We start from the raw sequence: 12,880 nt of genomic DNA on the forward strand, positions 1-12,880 counted from the left end.
ACTAAAATATATATATATATATATATGTATTTATGGCCAATACCTGATTATAACCAATACATGGGTATAGATGAAGAAAAAATGGAGAGGCAGGTGTTGTGTGAAGGTATTCAGCATGTAATGCTAACATTCAAATAAAATTAATTCAAACAAGAGTGTCATTCTCCCTTAAGGATAAGACTGTGTTTTTTTGTTTTTTGTTGGGGTTTTTTTTTCATTTTATTAGGTTGTAAATATGTATTTTGAAAAATATATCACTGTGTTTGTTTTGAAATTGATTAATTTATTTAATGCTTATATATTGTTGTTTTTACGTATCCTGATTCTGTTTTACTAACTGGAAACAAATCAAGGGGATGAAACATTGTGCTTATCTAATGTTAAGCGGGCTGTGCATCAACACTTTTATAATTCATGTTATTCTCTTCATTTATGTTTTGCTGTTTCTGCTTTGGGTGATTATTTTACTACAACAAAAAAGTGATATTCATTTCATTGTATTTACTGATATGTAACATATTATGTTTTACTGTGTCGTATTTGATCAGATGTGTCGTGGTCACTGCTTGTGAAATGATTTTATTCAGAGAGTTTCCAAATCATGACAAAAGATAAAGGCGGTCACAAAATCATAATCTGCCATTTTGTTCGTATGAGACATGTTGTCACTTGCAGATTGACCCAAGAGGAGGAAATTTAAAGAGGACAGAGTCTTAAAATGTTTGGAAAGGTGCATGTAGAAAGTTCAAGAAATGTTGATCCCTGATTTCAGTCTTACGAGAACAATTGAAAGAAAAAGGTTTTAGTTTCATCTCAGTACTTTTGTTACCAGATCTTTAGCAGTGTTTTCACTAAAAGTAGTCTCTCACTGAAGTATTGTACTCGCTGGGAAACAAAAGATAACCAGTTGGGTATAAAAATCAGGCAATTGACAACCCTCATCTGAACAATAAGCAGTTACTCTAGTTTTGTATGGAGCCCAACACTGTTCAATATTAAATACATAAATAAGTATTCATAAAAAAACGGTGACATGGAGAAATAATTGTTATAATAGTTAATAACTGTGTCAAATAATCCATTGAGCAGTTACTACTGTGGTAGCCAACCTTTTATTTAGCGTAACAAGGCCTGACATGCTACCTTCCAAGCCAGCTAACCAGCTAGTAGAGCTCTAGCCACCTGGAGTTAGCTAACACTGCTAGACAACCCAGCCTCGCTAGCTAGCTAGCTAGCTAGATAAAAGGAGAGGTTACTGTGTGTTTTATTTACAGCAGCAACTTCCACTTGGTTGAATCGGAATTAAAGGACACCTATAAGGTCACCGGCGTGGCTTTTGCTCTGGCTGACACGAGCTGACTGGATTCGTTTTGGTAGCATTTACTGAACTTGCTAGCTTAAGAGAGGCTAAGGGCCTGGCATTGACTGAAAGGGCATTTTGAAAAAAAATGTCTATAATTATATCAAATAAAACTGTGTCAATATGAAAATAAGACTGATCGAATACATAATAATGAGGCTGACCTTGTAAATTACCTCACAATTTCTTGGTTCATCTATTTATTTTTACACCGTGTCATTTTTTTTATACCGTACTGTTTATCTATTTAATATTGAACACTTGAGGATCCCTCGTTTTGTTTGCTATTTTTATTTTTAAAGTAAGGTGTTAGTGAATGGTTAAATGGGGGACGGAGGAAGTAATAGAGTGAGGAGTGCTGGGTAGAGTAGTGTAAGTAGTGAAGAATAGTTTTGGGGGTTGTAGCTGTTAAAGTTTTTTTTTTTAGTTTTATTTTATTAAAGTATACTTTGAGCAGAGCGAACTATATAGGGTCATACTTTGGGAAACATCCCTGGTGTGTGTGTGTGCGTGTGTGTGTGTGTGTGTGTAAGTACAAGGTGTCACACATCTGCAGCTATTTAGTTTCATTTTGAATTTGGCAGGTCTTGCACAAGAATGCTGTACAATGGTAATCAAAAAGGTTATAAGGTGTGTGTCCTCGCGAGGAATGCGGAACATCTGGTCAGTTTTCCTTTGCACCTTTTAACCGTCACAGGGAAGAGACTGAATTATGTTAAGTTTGGTATTCCTGAATATTGTGAACAAGCTTTTTAACCACACCTACTTATGTTTATGTGGAGCTGCACAGCAAAAAAAACAAAACAAACAAACAAACAAAAAAGAACAACAACAAAAAAAAAAGTGTTTTTCTTTTCATTTTGGTGAATAAAGTTTACATTTCATGCACAAAAATAAAAAGCAGGCTTCCACATCGTAGGTAAAAAGTGACAACTAAATTTAGTTGCAAACTTCTGGGGTGTATGGGCTCGAAATTGTGACATGCTTGACTTTTAGAAATTTCTCATGGTGTTTGTAGTGAACAATCTTTATTTCAGATGGTCACATTAATATTTGAGGCTAGATCGGATATTTTCTGAAGTGTGTGTGTGTGTGTGTTTTGCAGTAGTGGACAATAGAGGCTATTTTGAAGGTGTGTCGTGTTTTCAACGCTGATCTGATCTTGCTAACTGGAGTGGTCTGATCTGTCACTGTGGTTGAAGGTTTAACATGAAGCTGAAAGACATTCCCGTGGTGGTGTTTAGATTTTATAGGCATCTAACAGTCTGATTTAGCATGAAAGGAGTTGTAGGTTAGGAGGTTTTTGCACAGGTGTCCGGACAGGACTCGAAAAGTCCGATTATGAGTTAGTATTATACAGATTTATCTCAACGCCTATAAGGGCGGACACATCTGTGATTTTGAAACACTAACCTCCAGGTAGCAGAGATTTTCCTGAAATGCATTTGCGGTATTTGAATTGAAAATCTTCATTTTCGGCTGCTAACTTGACTTTTTGACAGTTTTGTTCAAGCATTCAAAAACAAAAAAAAACAAAAAAATCAAAAAAATCTGGAAGAACCTCATAAGTTGTGAACATTTCAACCACAAATTTGGACATTTATTTCATAGGCACTGAGAGTCGCCCTTTGTGTCACTGCCTTCAGAGTCGGTCAGTGGGATGCGCTCTCTCGTATTCTGCCCGGTGTAGCGAACGGTGTAGCAAGTGACAGGTGTGGCTGTTCCACGCAGTCGGTCCAGTCCATCGCGTTGGTCAGGACTTATTGCTCCTGAACATTGCGATCATTTAGATTCCCGCCTGTTCGGGTAACGTGCACAAGGTTGAATTTGGAGACCGGGAAGGGAGCCGGTCCCGCCAGTCCCGCCAGTCCGGTGATAAAAAGAAACTGACATGGTTTTGGAGGCTGTGACACCGTGCTTAACAATGCGGTGAGGAGTGTCATCACATCCATCATTACATTTTCCACATACAAGCTCACAACATAACCCTGTTGGATGCCATGGGCTCAATGCTGTTAGAAACTTTTGCTAAAGGTTTTCCCTCTCACGGGGCAAGAAGTACTTCAGGATTTATTTTGCAATGACTGCAACGAAATATGATATGAGGTATTATTAAAACATATATATAAAGGTGTGGCTTTTTGTCATGATTTAAATGAGACTGAATTGAAATTATGCCATTTTGTCATTGTGCTAAAATGAATATAAATATTATATATTAAAATATATTTGCTAACCTATGCTGTGTTGCCTGGAGTTGCTTTCTTTCAAAGATGGTTGGAAAAATTACACAATCCCAAAATAACATATTGAGGAAAGGGGGAAAAAATAAGTTTATTTGACCTGGTGGAATGTAACTAAGTGCATTTGTTCAGACACTCTACAAATTTCAGGTACTTGTAGCAAAGTATTTTCTTTTCATTTCACTGTATACTTCTAACCACTTCATTTCAATATACTCTTTACTCCACTGGAGTTAATTTTTTTTTTGTCTGTGTTTTGTCAGCTGCAGCCGCCGCGGAGTTTGGGCTGAGCTAGAGAAATATTAAAGGCACTCCTGGTTGTCCCAATGCCTCATTGTGCAAACACCAAAGTTTAATCCAACTCGGGTGAAACCTGAAACACAGGTTTAAAAATAACTACAGGAATGAACTATTAGTGAGACAATGCATTGTTAGGTTTCGAAAACGCATCACGATGAACCCTCAAAACTCTGGTCCCTCGTGCCTCTGCACCGGGGACAGCCGTGGGCCGGCGGCGTCATGTTTTTGGGTTGTCCATCAGTCCGTCGGACCGCCTGTCCCATTCTCGTGAATCTCAGGAACGCCTCGCGGGAATTTCTTCAAATTTTGGCACAAACTTGGACTGAGGAGTGAGATGGTGGAGGTCAACGGTCAAGCTCACTGTGAGCTCACAAAACGCATTTTGGTCATAAGTCAAGAATTCGTACACTAATTAAGATGAAATACACTTTTTTTATGAAATTCCTTCAAAGTCTTCACTACATACATGACAGTAAATTATTTGCATGACTTATGTCAACAGTATTTTAATGAATCAGACTGACTCAACCCGCCCTGTAACGCCAATCCTTGGAAGCATTTACAGTGAAATGCAAGAATAGCGGGGGATTATACATAGTAATGACTTTGGTATTTACAGTCCACAGGTGTACATATCTGTCTAATTACACCCACCTACCTTGGGGCTGGCATGCGGATATGTTAACTCCAAACACCTTCCAGGCTACAGTAGTCACCGGCCACAAATATGGAATAGATGACATGCTAAGAAGACTTCAGAGACTTCTGTATCATATCAAAAAAGTAAATGTCTGTACGGCTCTGCAAACGACATTTAGGAGTTTCAGTCACAGTAGAAAGATTCACGCCATTGTAATGCAGTTTAACTTAAGTTTTTACTGAAATTCATGTGCTGTAAATGGAGCCAGAACAGTGACTCTAGATCCTGGCACCGAAAACCAAATTTGAACCGGAAAAAAAAAAGAAAATTACCATTGAAACACTTGCACTGAGTCACTACTTTCAGTAAGGAATGATTGTAACACATCTGTGTAGTGTGTAGTTTTGGACCATGTACTTAACAGTCTTATTTTATTTTGATATTTTTTTAATTCTGACGCGTTGTGAAGAGAATGTCTCTCTGACCGCATGACCGCACGCGCACAACGGCAGCTTCCCCGGGTTCACCTGGAACCCTCAAACCAAAGTCTGTTTCTCTCTGCCACTGTTTTTTATGCATAGAACTGGGCTGGGTTAAAGTCAACCAAAATCACAATCTCCTTAGCCCCCTCCCTTCGAACCCCTCCCCTTCACGCCAAAAGAGGGACGGAGAATTGAAACTGAAAACCACTGACACTGAAAAGAAATTGTCAGCGTAACAAAAAAAAAACAAAAACTGAAGACGGACATGAGGAAAACAGATCTGAAGATTGTAAAAAAAATAATTTAAAAAATGAATAGGTGAGTTGCTAGGCAACATCTAGCTAAACAGGAAGGAGTTCACAGGACTCAGCCAGTTTTAGAGTTTACTCCTGACACGTTTTAAAACCAGCAAAGAGAAATTTTCACTGATTGCTTCCAATCTCTTTTGCTACACAGTATTATTAAAACTCCCTCACTCTTACCTGCAGCTTCACCATCCTTTTAACCTCTTCATTTGCTGTGCGGCGTTGGTCGCATTTCCTCTCTGCTCTTGTGTCCTTTCCCCCGCAGCCGCCTCTCGGAGTCAGGCCATGAGCTTCCCCGTGGCTATCGGTATGTTTGGTCCTCGGTTGAAGTCCTCGCTCCCCTTCCCTTCCTCAGTTGGACTTCCAGATTCACACAGATTTTAACACGCATTTTGAAATTAGATTTGTGTGGTGCTCGCTGAGAAGCTGTTTATCCTTTTTTTCCTGTTGTTGCTGGTTACACAAATAACCCTGGGTTAGGGGTTATGGGTTAGGGAATGCAGTACGTCAACGACAGTTCTCATAAGTAGTCCCTGTCAGAGTGGTCCCTTCCAATGTTACATTATTGCTGTTACTGACACATTAACATGTAAGGAACCTTCATAGCTGGCGATGGTGAGGTTTATTTTAGGCTACCTGCTACTTATACTGTTGGGTATTTTATTTTGTGCTTCATTTTTTTATAAACAGATCTGTCTTATTTTTAAATCGTAATTTACAAAAAGGTTTTGATGCTAAATCTTTTCTTTTTTTTGACATTCATTAACATACAAGAAGCTGAAAGTCCAAGATGGCAAATGGACCGGCCTTGTCCACTGCTAGAGGTGGGGAAATTTACGCAGGGAGCAAAATCAAAGATTCCCTCTCACTCTTGGATGTTCTCAATGCAAATCAGTTCGAAGGGAAGTCTTTCAATCCTATACATTTTGGAGCAGGAGGAGGAAAACTTTCGCAGAGGGGCCCCACCTGAACGGATAAACTTTCACATTAGTGAACAGGCAGAGTCAAATGGTGCTGGACCACCTTTCAGCCAGGAGGCAGGGGAGCCACACTGGCCACGCAGGACTTGTGGGACTTGCATAAAACTTTCAGGCGTGCCGTTCTAACAGGCTCAACCTCAGATGTCACAAATGTTTGCAAAGGAAGCGGTCCACCTTTTCACAGCAGGCAGCCGAGGCCACCGGAACACTGGTGCTGCTGTTACTGAATGATGAGCAGACTTTGGACAGTTACATTTCCATCTTCAGGGAGATGGAAATCTGCTTTTAGTGTGAGTAAAAGGGAAAGAGTTATCACCACAGTCTACTCCGACTGCTTAAGAAAAGGGAGTGTTTTGACATAATGTATTAATATGATCATGATCTACTGGAGTTAAAGTCATATAAAAAAAAACAGTGAGCCCGTACTGTAAGGCTTCAAATTTCTTCCATTTTTGTGCACAACATTTACAATAAAAGAACAAAATTGAAGCATTAATTACGACAGTGTCTTAAGTTGGAAAGAACAGGAGGGATTTTATTTTCCATGTCACAGAAGAACGTCCAATATAAATGTGCGCCGTTATTTCAATGCAAATGATCACCTTTAACAGCATTTCACTGAGGAATGCCAGGGAATAAATAAACAAAGTCAAACCGGTATTCCTCGCTTAAGACAAGTAACATCTGTGTCACGAGCAGTTGTGGAAATCAGAGCTTGGAAATGTCACAGGCCCCTACTGGTTCATCTGAGCCATGAGGTCCTCCAGCTCTGGACGCACCTTGAACCGCGCTTTGTAATCAGCCTCGGTGTGCTGAGAGGGAAAGGAGGAAGGGAAGAGGTGAGGACATTATCACTGAAACGGTGAAACCTACAATACATTTTCATGTTTTACTTTAAGCCTGCATATCATCATAGAGTTTTTAACCAGGACCCACATTGCTTGTGGGGAAATTGTATATTGGCTAACTTTAATGTAGACTTGTGTTAGCTGATTACACAGGGGGAGGGGGAGGTCAATTTAAGTTCCCATGTGGATACACCTGCCTTTATGTACTTTGGGTCTAGGTCTGTCTCTCCATGGTTTGGGATCGGCTTGTCAGTTCCACTTAAAGGAACTCTTGAATAATAAAATGAATACAGTGGTATTTTAGACAATACTGATACTGTGCAGTTTGATTGAGCTTGCAGAGAACAGTGGGGGGAGAAAAAAGAAAAAAAAAAAAAAAAATGCCCATCACAATATCCTAGCAGAGGGAGTGACCCGATCAATTGTCTCGACAGTCCAAACCCCAAGACAATCTTGCAGCGATTTACTGCAAAGCACCAGAGATGGTATCGTCAAAACATCTTAACGTCCCCGCGATTATTAGCGATACTAAGCATTCACAGGTCCCAGGGAAAAGTCCAGAACGAAGGATAAAAAAAAACTAAAAAAAAAACGTAACACTAGCGAAAGTGCAATACGTGCAGTTCATAAAATAAAACAATCTCAGCACAGAACTTTTCATATTTACAGAAGTAAGAGAATGCTACATAACAACATATTTACTCCCCTAAAGTTATATTAACATCGCCTTCAGACGTTCAACCTATATCCTTCAAAATAACAGTCTCCTGTAAAGTCCACGTAGGATTTTACAGGAATTTATAACGCTCTCTTCATAATTAAGTGCAACGACATACACACTGATACTCATGAAGTGCTTTCCCGAGTTTTTTTGGGGAGGAACTTGACTGGCCTACACAGACCCCTGACCTGATCCAAAAAAACTGTGTGTGATAAAGTGAATTGCCAACAGGGAACAAGCAGTCAGCCCCAACATCAGTTACCTTTCCAGAAGAGTGGAGGCTGTTACAGCGGCAGATTGATGCACACAGTTTTGAATTGAGATGTTCAACAATCCAATGGGTGTAATGTTTGGGCGTCCACATACATTTGGCCATTTAGTGTAACTAACTGACCAACAACCTTAATATAAGGGGTTTCCGAAACTATTCAGATGCATTTAATTTTCCACATATTTTTGTCTTCCTGTTCACTCACCTCCTTCACAGAGAGTTGAACTCCCTCCGGTTGATTCTTTAAAAGAACGTCCATGAAGACGGGACACAGCGTGGTGTTCAGACTGCTCAACTAGACAAAACAGATAAACAACGTGGTTCAGAAGCCAGTTCTTCCTCGAGTCTTCCTCCGGACACTAACACGGCAAGCGCGGGTCAGAGCTAAAAGGAGCCTTGAAGCGGATCAAACGCAAACCAGCTCGGTTTTACCTGGACGACTCGCTCGTGAGTCTTTAGGACAGCGTCCGTGTACATCTTGGTGCCTTGCTCTTGCATTAGCATGACCTCTGTGGTCTTGGTCGGCAGAGCATAGCTGCATTTGAAAAAAAGGGATATAAAAAAATATATCATTAAAGCTTCAAAATTATGCATGTATCTGATTCTACTGTACTGCAAAGATGACGTGAAACACATTAACGGACTGTAGGTTGTAGATTCCTATTTGACTCAACCTTGTATGTGTGAGCACATTAATGGATGATGTAGTTTATGTTTTGACATCTGTAAACTCATTATTCTTGTTTACAATTGGAAGAGCTCGTTGGCCTTAATCTACGTAGCACAGATGCTGTTTGAAGGTCTGAGGACTGAAATGTCGTATATAAAGTGACTACGAGTGTTTTATGGTGTGTGGAATGTCTTGATTCTTTCATATAGTTATGATCCGACACAGACTACTGCACAGTTACAGCAGTAAGTGGTAAAATACCAGATTTCATCTAAGCACAAAAAGATCTCTCTCCGTATTATATTCATATTTTATCATCTTTAATGTGAACAGTTGGTTTAGTCCACGTATCCTCAGTCCTTTGTTCTCTGACTGTCACTAAAAAAGATGCCTCACCAAACCAACAGTCTTCGGACAGTGTTTTCACACACACACACACACCTTGACCAGAAGCCACTGGGAAAAAAATCTCACATCTGTGTGTTATGTCTTTCTAAATCTCCTCACCACAGTGCCACTTTGATGCCGAGCCGGTTGCAGAGGTTGTGGACATACTGGGCGTAGCGCTCCACCAGCGTCATGTCGTAACCCGACACCTTCACATTCAGAGTCCCGTACGCCGCGTCCGTCGCTGCAACGATGGGCTTCATCTGATACCGGTCTTTCTTTTTCTTCGGCTGAAAACAAAGCAAATACAGACGAACCACGTCATGACATCCATCTATGACGTTATCGAAACCAGTATTTTTATTTCTTATTTTAGCCAGATTAGCCATACTGAGGGCTTGACTAATAGCCGAGCCGTCAGTAACTACTGAATGTTTTGTGGAGTTATAGGATGAGGAAGGTCGTCCTTTCAGCATCTTATAGATCCATTAATATTTCCTCACCCTAAGATTTTTCTAAAATAACCTCCAACACCAACCTTTATATACTGATAAGCTTGTTTGCAACAACAAAAAAAAGAATTCGCCAGAGTTACTGAGGTCTAAAAATCTTAAACGTAGATGTATTGTGGGTACGTGGTTTTATTTTCTGGCCCTTTATTCTCTATGTTTTTGTAATTAATGACGATTAATTAGGACAAGAGCATTTTGAGTTCCATGTTTTTATGATTTGCAGCCAGAAGTAACTAAGGTTTTTCCAAATAGATCATCTAGTCTCAAGAGTCTTACCACTTTTTTTTTCAGAAGATATTTCCATCTCCCAACCCCGTGGGTTGGCATGCTGTGGTATTGCCTTTCATTTGCAGAAGCTGTGCCTGAGAAGAACAATTGTCCATTTAAGTACATATTCTGTATACACATACCACACATCTCAGTATCTGAAAGAACCATTCATCAGGCCACAGCCTGTCTGTAATTTACATGCAAAGGACAAGTGTTTTAATCATACTAGTCTCGACTTACTTACCCCAAACAGGATGCTGGATTGATGGTGTGGCCCTTTAAATACAAACCGTACAAGTATTAGTCAGAAACTGGATTAGAAAGAGAGGATTCATATCACCAGTACATATTCTGTATTCTTGCGAATAAAGCAGTTGATCAAAGTCATTTTTACTAAAAAAAAAAAAACAAAAACAAAAAAACTGCTGCTTGTACACCTGCAGCTGGTTCTCGTTTAGTACAACTTGGATCTTATTTTTTCATCTTAACTCCTGAAATCTGGAATTGCAGCGACTTTACTAAAAAGAAACGCAAGAAGTCAGACAATCAGGCAGATTTTAAACAAAACCCCAGATTAGACAAAGTTATTTATAAGAGAAAATAAAGGTGAACGTTAAAATTTAATACCCAAACTGCCCGTTGTAAATATGCATCACAGTTTACAGACCTACTCTGAGCTGATGTACTTACCATAGATGTGTGCGCACAGTTTTTCTTGTGCAGCACAGGATTAATCAATCTTTGGCTGAGCTCACATTCTGTTTCACAGCCAAAAATAAGTGGTTTTTAATAATCTGACTAAACTTTTGGCTTGTTCGGAACCTGTCTGATCATCTGACCGCAGTGGTGTCGCCCGTCCTTCTGAATCTCAGCAGCTGCTTTCTTTTGCATAAAATCTTCATCACAACTGCTCTTCATAAGTAATAGGAAAAAAAACTGCCAAAACTTTGACAAATTAAACCAAGAGTTTCAATAAAATCTTTTAAGCTTTAGATTTAAAAAGTGCACTTATTAACCTGAGATTCTATGGTCGCTGTTATGAACTAGTACAATGATAACACCCTTACAATACTGTCTTAAATTAGGCCGTCATACCACATGAGAATTAAAAAGCAAAGCAAAGACTTACCGGCATAATGTAAGTGCCTGATTTAACACGAATGCCTGCTGTGTGAAAGACACCTGCAACTGGACAAAACAGGATAACGCCAGCTGTCACATTTACAACATGGTCTTCTCAGTATTCTGGATTTAACAATGTAACGCATTGCGCCTTTCAATTACAGTCAAGCCAGTCTGCCAGGGTGCACTAATATTAGGTATTTTTGAAAGCAGATTTCTAATGCAGAACACACATAAGGTTGAATTTAATTTAATTTTTTTTCTGCACATAAATATCTCAACAGTTATTCAGAATAATCACAAGACAATTTCACTGGTAACTACCTTCAGCTGAAGTACATCTACCCAGTTTTTTTTTAAAATCTGTTTTAAAATGTTGTGAAATGACTATTTTTGGGTTTTGGAATGTCTGAAAGCATCACCTTGGGAAACTGATGGGCATATTTTACCATTTTATAACGTTTTATAGACCAAACAACTGATCGATTAATCAAAAAAATAATCTGCAGATTAATCAGTACTGAAAATATTCTTTACTTACAGCCCTAGTCTAAGCCTTTACACTCAAACTGCATGGAGAGGTGAAATGTGAATCGAGTCTTACTGGCTTTCGGGGTGTACTGTCCTTAATCGATCATCACAAAATTAATCAGCGGCTATTTTGATGGTTGATTAATCGTTTGAGTTGTCAGGCAGAAATAGCAAAAATGTAATGGTTCCAGCTTCTCAACTGTGAGAATTTGGTGCTTTTCCTTGTCTTAACACTTTAATACATTGGATATCTTTGGCTTTTAGACTGTTGGTCAGACTTAAGATATAAGATAGCATCACCCTGGGCTGCAGGAAAAATGCAACGGTGTCTGATGCTTTATAGACTGAGCAGTTAATCGATCGTTCGAGAAAAATAATTGGTGATTGGCCAGTTGATTAATTTGAACCTCAAAAGTAAATTAAACGATTTTCTCATCTGATCATTTCTGGGTTAACAATTAGGAAAGGAAACAAAGCTAACTGTTCATCAGCTAATTACCAGTTTCCGCTTTACCCCATTTTAATTCCATTATTTCTTCCTTTTTTTATATTATATATATATATGGGGGGGCTATTGTTGTTTCGGACAAATGAGTCATTTTGAGACATCACCCTGGGTCAGGGCTACTTGTGATCCTCATGATGAATCCAAAACCTCATGAAAATAATCTTCCGTTTGCTACTGTTCAATCTGAAACTATTACACACAGAGATAATAATGTAGCACGCTGTGGAAAGAGCTAAAAACGACTTAAACTACGAGACGCTCCTAATCGCTGCTGTGTGACCTCTATCCAAAAAAAAAAAACATTTAGCGGAGGGAAAAAACAAAAACTTCCTACCTTTCGAAAGACGGGATTCATAGCTCAATCTCGCTTTGTCCGTATTTAAGGAAAAACACACGATTTGTGTGTTGTGGTTCAGTGACTCAGCTACATGTAACTTTAATAAATACAAATCCAAAACACATGCACTGACTGCTGCCGCTAACGCCGGAAGTGCTCACAGGAAACCAATCCGCGCTCTACTTTTAACCGTCGGTTAAACACGCCAGAACAAACGTTCCGGGGACCGGAGTCACGTTCAGACCATTCAGATCAAGCTGTGATGTGTATTTGTGTGTTTAAGTGTAAAGTTTGTAAATGTGAATTGAAAATTATTTAAAATACAGTTTTTAATTTTTTTAATGAGATTTCAAATCACTTCTTAAAATGTATATTTAAATATAAAAGGTTATT

General features: G+C 39.1%; 1 protein-coding gene across 1 annotated transcript; it reads right to left on the minus strand.

Moving 5' to 3' along the window:
• Positions 1–6,819: 6,819 nt before the first annotated feature.
• Positions 6,820–12,689, minus strand: mrpl48 (mitochondrial ribosomal protein L48). Its single transcript, XM_040140363.1, has 8 exons — positions 12,485–12,689; positions 11,119–11,177; positions 10,234–10,265; positions 9,996–10,081; positions 9,328–9,497; positions 8,583–8,685; positions 8,356–8,445; positions 6,820–7,122 (listed from the first exon to the last, which is right to left on the minus strand). Exons 1-8 carry the CDS (start codon positions 12,503–12,505, stop codon positions 7,045–7,047), a joined length of 639 nt encoding a protein of 212 aa, XP_039996297.1. The 5' UTR covers positions 12,506–12,689; the 3' UTR covers positions 6,820–7,044.
• Between the last annotated feature and the right edge of the window lie 191 nt (positions 12,690–12,880).

This window comes from Xiphias gladius, chromosome 12, assembly GCF_016859285.1.
Source record: "Xiphias gladius isolate SHS-SW01 ecotype Sanya breed wild chromosome 12, ASM1685928v1, whole genome shotgun sequence".
NCBI classification, from domain to species: Eukaryota; Metazoa; Chordata; class Actinopteri; order Istiophoriformes; family Xiphiidae; genus Xiphias; species Xiphias gladius.

What these genes read in the sequence shown, in the direction of transcription:
- mrpl48 (XM_040140363.1), bottom strand. Translation starts at nt 12,505, where the DNA reads ATGAATCCCGTCTTTCGAAAG. An exon ending in GGCATCAAAGTGGCACTGTG is followed by an intron (nt 8,686 to 9,327) that starts GTGAGGAGATTT and finishes TTTCAAATGCAG; the next exon opens with CTATGCTCTGCCGACCAAGA. An exon ending in CTCACGAGCGAGTCGTCCAG is followed by an intron (nt 8,446 to 8,582) that starts GTAAAACCGAGC and finishes TGTTTTGTCTAG; the next exon opens with TTGAGCAGTCTGAACACCAC.